Raw genomic sequence first — 6,000 nt, forward strand, 5'->3', positions numbered from 1 at the left:
ATGAGAGACTAGTGGTAATAGCTACATCCATGTACGCCAAATAATTCATTTGAGAATCCTCACTGTGTGTCTACCCTGCAGTTAGACACTCACAGCTGGCCTGTGCCAAGCAGATTCGGGTGAAGTGGTTAACTGCGTGGTAGACCTTTGGACCTGGGCTACAGCCAGAATACTATGACCCTTCTCCCACCTCTCAGGATCTTAGAGCTCAGGCACCAGCCCAGCCATGAATGTCTGCATTGCTATTAGACAGCCTCTTAGCCCAAGCCCGAGTCAGCAGGCCTGGGCCAAGCCTGGGGTTTTAATTGCAATGCAGACATACTCGGATAACCAGGTAAGGGCAATGCTGGACAGTGACTCCACAACTTCTCTTTCGAGTTGCATGACACGGCAGTTACAGTGGTCAAAAATCCATTGTTGTAAATGAACACTTTGATTATCAAGTGCTTTTTTTTTTTTACCCTGTGCTAGTGGTACCTTGACCGTATTGAAGGCTAAAATACATTAATGTCTTTTTAGCTGACAGTATCCTTTACTCTTCAATGCTCTTCACATCCTCCTTGCAGCCTAACAATGCCAAAAGGAAAAGAGCAACTGTAGAAGATGCACTGAGTGGCAACCCTAGTACTGTCTATTAGGAATGGGCCATTGAACTTGTTTTGCCTGTAAAGCTAGAAAAGTGCCTTTTTACTAGTTAAATTCTACTTGTAACTTACATGCATGCATACAATCTCTGTTTTGTCATTGCAAACAAAGTGCCTGACCCAGGTAAATGTGGGTAGCGTAGCTCTTGACTACTGTCGGCTGATTCAATATTATTGCTCATGGATTCTATCCAAAATTTGTCGTGGATCTGAGAAGCCTGATGGGGGAGGGAAAAAAAACCACACTGGGCCAAAGATGTCTTGTAGGTCTCTGAAGTTTTACACTGAGAACAAAAAAGGAGAAAGAAACAGCCATTCAAGGGTTTCCATGGAGATGAATGTCTCTAGAGAACTCTTGGAATTAAATCAAAGCCAATGAGAACAGATGCTAAGTCTGAAAGGAGCTCGGCACATGTGATCTCTCTAGTCCATTTGCTCACCGCCCAAGTGCAGTTTTGGTTTTAGTAGTGCTTAGCATTAAAGGTAACAAGCCTTATCCTCAGCCGCGCTGTGGCTGCGTCACACAGCGCCACAAGCACAAAGGAGCTTTCAAATTGGCATAGTCAGACACGTGAGAGGGTTAACTCAGTATACAGGCATCTCCAGTGGTATAGAATCAGCTTAGCAAGCCCTATGCCAGTGCCAGGGTGCAACAAATGTACATAAAATGGTCAATGTCAAGACAATGCCAAGACACTGGTAACCATTGCAGGTGAAAGCAGCCTTTGATGGTACACCACTGGCCTGGCTTGGAGTACAGAAATCTCAGGATTCAGATGTGCAAAAGAAGCTTAAAGTCACATTGGTTCCTTTCCCCCATAGTGGCACTTTAATTGCAGTCTCCATTCATGCCGGGGCTGCAGCTGAAGGTTAGGCCCAAACTGTTTTTATTGATATTACTGCCTTTCCTCAGGTGATGGTTAGCAAAAATGTTAAATGATGTTCCATATATTTGGTGTAGAACAGCAGATCTGAGAATTTCTCCTTGGGTAGAACTACACAGAAGCAGCCCTTGTGTGACGCCAGCAGTATCCTACCAGAGAGCCAGCGTGACAGTCTGCCCAAATAAAATTAAGCCAATCTAATTTCTATGGAATTGAATTTGCATAAATGGCAGTATTTTGTGGTTGCCCTCATCCTTTGCACTGGGGTTGAGAACCTTTTTTGGTCAGGAGCCCCCACACATATATACATGGGGTCCCACACAAGCAAAAAAAGGCCCTAGCTACTCATCGTCTCCTGAGTGAGATGCAGTGGCACTGAGGCTAGGGGCTTCCACCCTGCAGCAGAGCAAGATGGCTGACACGTTCCGGCCCACAGCACAGAGACTAGTAGTGGGCCAGGTCTTCCCAAGCCCTGTTTTATACTGAAACTACCATTCTTAGGATGCAGTGGCAGTGTCTGACATTGACTAAGTTGGTACATTATAATTGTCCATAAGTATATGAAGAGTGTGTTCACCAAGGAGACTCAAAAATTATTTAGCAAGGACATGAGCTAAAACTGGATGAAAAGAGATAAAAGCAAATGAAAGATGTTCACTTTAAATTTAGCTAAATCTAAGTCTCAGAAATATTTCCCAATTAAAATGAAATGCTTAAGCCATTTAAAAAACAATTGTATTTTATTAACAAGGCTGCTTTGTGGTGTTTGGAACCGAAACATTGCAAGGCACCCTACAGCCCTGAAAGTGAAATTTTAATGAGTGGTACTGATTTCATTGATTTCCACCCCCCCACACACTATTTAAGATGAAAGGAGGACAAAATGTAAACAAAAAATGAAAGTAGTGACAAAGATACTGCATTTTTAAAGTTCCTGTACTTATAATATTAACTGGCATTTAAACATAAGTAAAAGTTTTTGGTTTTGTTTGTTACAACTTTTAACTTGTTTGGAAGAGGTAATTTTTTCAAAAGAATCATTTTTGCTGTGTATCATTACTCCTCCTAAATTACTAGATTGTGAGGTAGTTTCGAGAAGACTATGGTGGACGTGGTATTGTTTGAGACATTTTAAATTTGGTGTTGACAGGCCTAGGAGATGTATTGTAAGAACAGCCCTCTTTCAGTAGATGGAGTAGACTAAATGACCTCTTTCATGTTGTACTTATATAATCATTGTCTCTTGGAGTTGTACCTTGGCGTGTATTCTATATATCATTAGGCCGCGCAGAATAGCATGTGCCAATCTTTGGCTATCTCCATGCTAGTTAGACCAGAAAACCTTGAACAATATTGTCAGCTATAGCCAGAAAAAGCCATCAAAGAGCTGCCTACAACTCCCTGACTTTGGGTCAGTTCTGTCGTGGTTCTTTTTATAAAAATTCAGAGCAGATTTGGAGTTTCTCTAAATCTATGCTGACTGGCTGTGGCCACCATGGGCCATCCCAAAGTCAACAAGCTGGAGTGCTATGCATGACTTACTGATGTGGGGTGGAGGGGAGGAGCTTCATTCGTATTTGTAAAGGACTTTGCAAGTCTTGGGTGAAAGGTACAGCAGATGTACAAGTTATTAGAATAACTAATCATTATTAAACACATGCTCCATTGTTTACTTTTAAAAACTTGCAGTCCTTTTTACTTTTTAAAGTCACTCGGATGCCTGAGTGATGGGAGATCCCATAAAACCTATATAGATATAGGGCCGGAAACCAAGAATCATCAGTGCAAGAATGGAGCAGAGAGGCACAATGAAGGAAAATCAGTTAGGGTGTGCATACACCCGAGAAACCAAAGTAATGTTAAATACTTGATGCATCAACTCCTTCTGAGCATTGTTTTTGTTTTTACCAGATAATAAATGCACTTGAAGAGGATCCAGCTGCACAAAAAATGCAGCTTGCCTTCCGTTTACAGCAGATAGCAGCTGCATTAGAGAATAAAGTGACTGACCTTTGATTAAAAAGCCACAGTAAAGAAATCTGATCTGAAGATGTTTAAATTCATTCTTCCTGTTAAGGAAATAGTGTTCTATTTTTTAATGTGTAATTACAACTTTAAATGAAAGATTTCATGTTTTTGATAGCAGAGCTGTAATGTAAAGAATTTTTACTGTAAATTATGCTTCTAATAAAAATCTGTGTTGTGTGTAAATGAATCATCTGTAGGGGAAAAAGAGTCATGGGGCAGAATTATAGTTCATGTAATCAAATAATACAATCTGAAACATCAGCATTTTTAGAATCATTATGCAAGTAAATTCGATACTATAGCATCCTTTATATTTTAAGCAATATTTGTACTTGGAAAAATGGTAGCATATTTGAAGAAACAGATGCAATATTCCCTCTTATGTTGATAACTGGAAATTAATTTCCTAATAGCTCTGAAATCAGTGGCTACATTATGCTCATAAAGAACATAATAAATTACATGTTTTCTATGATTTTTCTTTAAGATCTTAGGATGGATTTTGGTACCATACACGACTCTTTCTCCAAATTTACTTTGGTAATGTGTAGTACTATACCCACAACAATTGATTGTGATGGGAGTAATATCGTAATGTCACTCTATGAAAATGGAATTTACCATTAGAACCATTTGATTCAGAAATCACTGCAAAAGGAAATTAGCCCTTAAAACTTTACAACCTTTTGTTTTTATTGTGACTTCTACAATATATTCTAATGTGCCTTACTCGTATTCATTCTGTGAATCTCATGAACAGTTTTGTAAAGAGAAGCAGATCAGAAAAATATTTATGTGCTGTTGAATGACCTTTTTTGTGAAAAACATGACCAGCAGAATGCCTGTAATTAGTTGCTTGTCAAGAGAGTGCTGTTTAACATGATTGTTATGTAATATATCTTGTATCAGAATAGTTCTGATTTTTTTTATTTTGAATCTTGGAACTGTCTGATAGAAACTACCACTTGTTTTTTTTTAATTGTACTTGTGATGTAAAATACTAGTAATGATATTAGAAAAATCTTATATTCATATAGCTAAAGACCTCTCACAATCAAGCCTTGGAATGCTGCATTTGATCGAATACACATCATATCCAGTAGCAGTGAAAATAAAAATTACTTGTCAAAAAGTGTGTTTACAATATAAATAAGTTCTATACAATTCGAAAAGCTAGGTACGTTTTCTTCAATTGCTGTATTGCACATCAGAGAAATTTGTTTCATTCTTGTCTCACAGCTTTTTGGCAGTTAAAGTAGCGTTTTAGTGTAGTGTTGCCATGTGCACTAATTCCCCTTCATTATTGCTCTTTTTGTTCTTTTTGCCTGCTGAGCACTTGAACTCTGCTGATTGTTGGCAAGATGCTGCAGCTTCTCCTGCCGGCTCTGCCTTGCCTCTTGTCTTTTAACTTTTGTTGATTTTCATCCATTTTGAAAATATCCTCAAAGTCACAATTTGCCTTCCCCTTAATTTCTAAAAGCCAAAGGTCTCAATGCAGGATCACCAGTCCATTTCGTAAGTAAACAAAACTAGACTTGTGCATCCGTGTACGGACATTACTCAGCCTGGCTGGCACGTAAGTTATTTTCCATTTTTTTAGGACTGCGGTACATAAGAATGCTGCATCAAATACACTGTGTCTGCTACTCCCTGATCAACAAAGGCATCCATCATGTTTTCATTGCTAATCTGTTTCTTTTGTCATTATGTGTAAATCCTGTTAATTGTAAATCAAATACAATGTGTTTTTTTTTCCTTTAAGTGTCACAGAATCTTTACTGAATCAGGACTGGGATTTGGAGGATGAGGAGGAGGAGGGATGGAATTTAAAGGAATGCTGATGTTTCCCCTAAAGAGTGATATTACGGCAGTGTCTCCTTAGGTGACAATGCAGAACAGTCAACCGTCATCTATGACAGCAACGAAGGGTCCTGTGGTGCCTTATAGACTAACAGAAAAGTAGCCTATAGGAATCACTAAGGCTGCATGATCTCCCTTAAATGTGGTATTTAAATGTGTGGCTCTGTGTAGTAGTGGATCCATTGGCAACTTTCCCAGATCATCCTCCTCATTCACAGATTATGGATTCCAAAGCTGTAAGGGACTCCTGTGACCATCTAGTCTGACATGGTAGCAGTTTTCAAGTACCTTAAAGAGGGTTACAAGGAGGAGGCAGAATGCTCTCCTTGACCTCTGAGGATGGGACAAGGAGCAATGGACTTAAACTGCAGCAAGGGAGGTTTAGATTAGACATTAGGAGAAACTTTCTCACTGTCAGGGTGGTTAAATGCTGGACTAAGTTACCTCAGGTAGATTGTGGAATCTGCATCACTGGCAATTTTCAATAGCAGGTTAGACAGACACCTATTGGGGATGGTATACACAGTGCTTGGTCCTGCCAAAAAGGCAGGGGACTGGGCTCAATGACTTCTTGAGGTCCCTTC

General features: G+C 39.5%; 1 protein-coding gene across 3 annotated transcripts in view; it reads left to right on the plus strand.

Moving 5' to 3' along the window:
• The window catches only part of PLXNB2 (plexin B2), a 364,834-nt gene extending 359,523 nt beyond the window's left edge, over window positions 1-5,311 (plus strand). For all 3 annotated transcript variants that reach the window (XM_075015316.1, XM_075015326.1, XM_075015307.1), the window contains one exon: window positions 3,440-5,311. In XM_075015316.1, the coding sequence (XP_074871417.1) occupies window positions 3,440-3,544 (105 nt within the window). In that variant the 3' untranslated portion in view covers window positions 3,545-5,311. The remainder of the gene's footprint in view (window positions 1-3,439) is intronic.
• The last annotated feature ends 689 nt before the right edge of the window (window positions 5,312-6,000 follow it).

This window comes from Carettochelys insculpta, chromosome 1, assembly GCF_033958435.1.
Source record: "Carettochelys insculpta isolate YL-2023 chromosome 1, ASM3395843v1, whole genome shotgun sequence".
Lineage (NCBI taxonomy): Eukaryota > Metazoa > Chordata > Testudines > Carettochelyidae > Carettochelys > Carettochelys insculpta.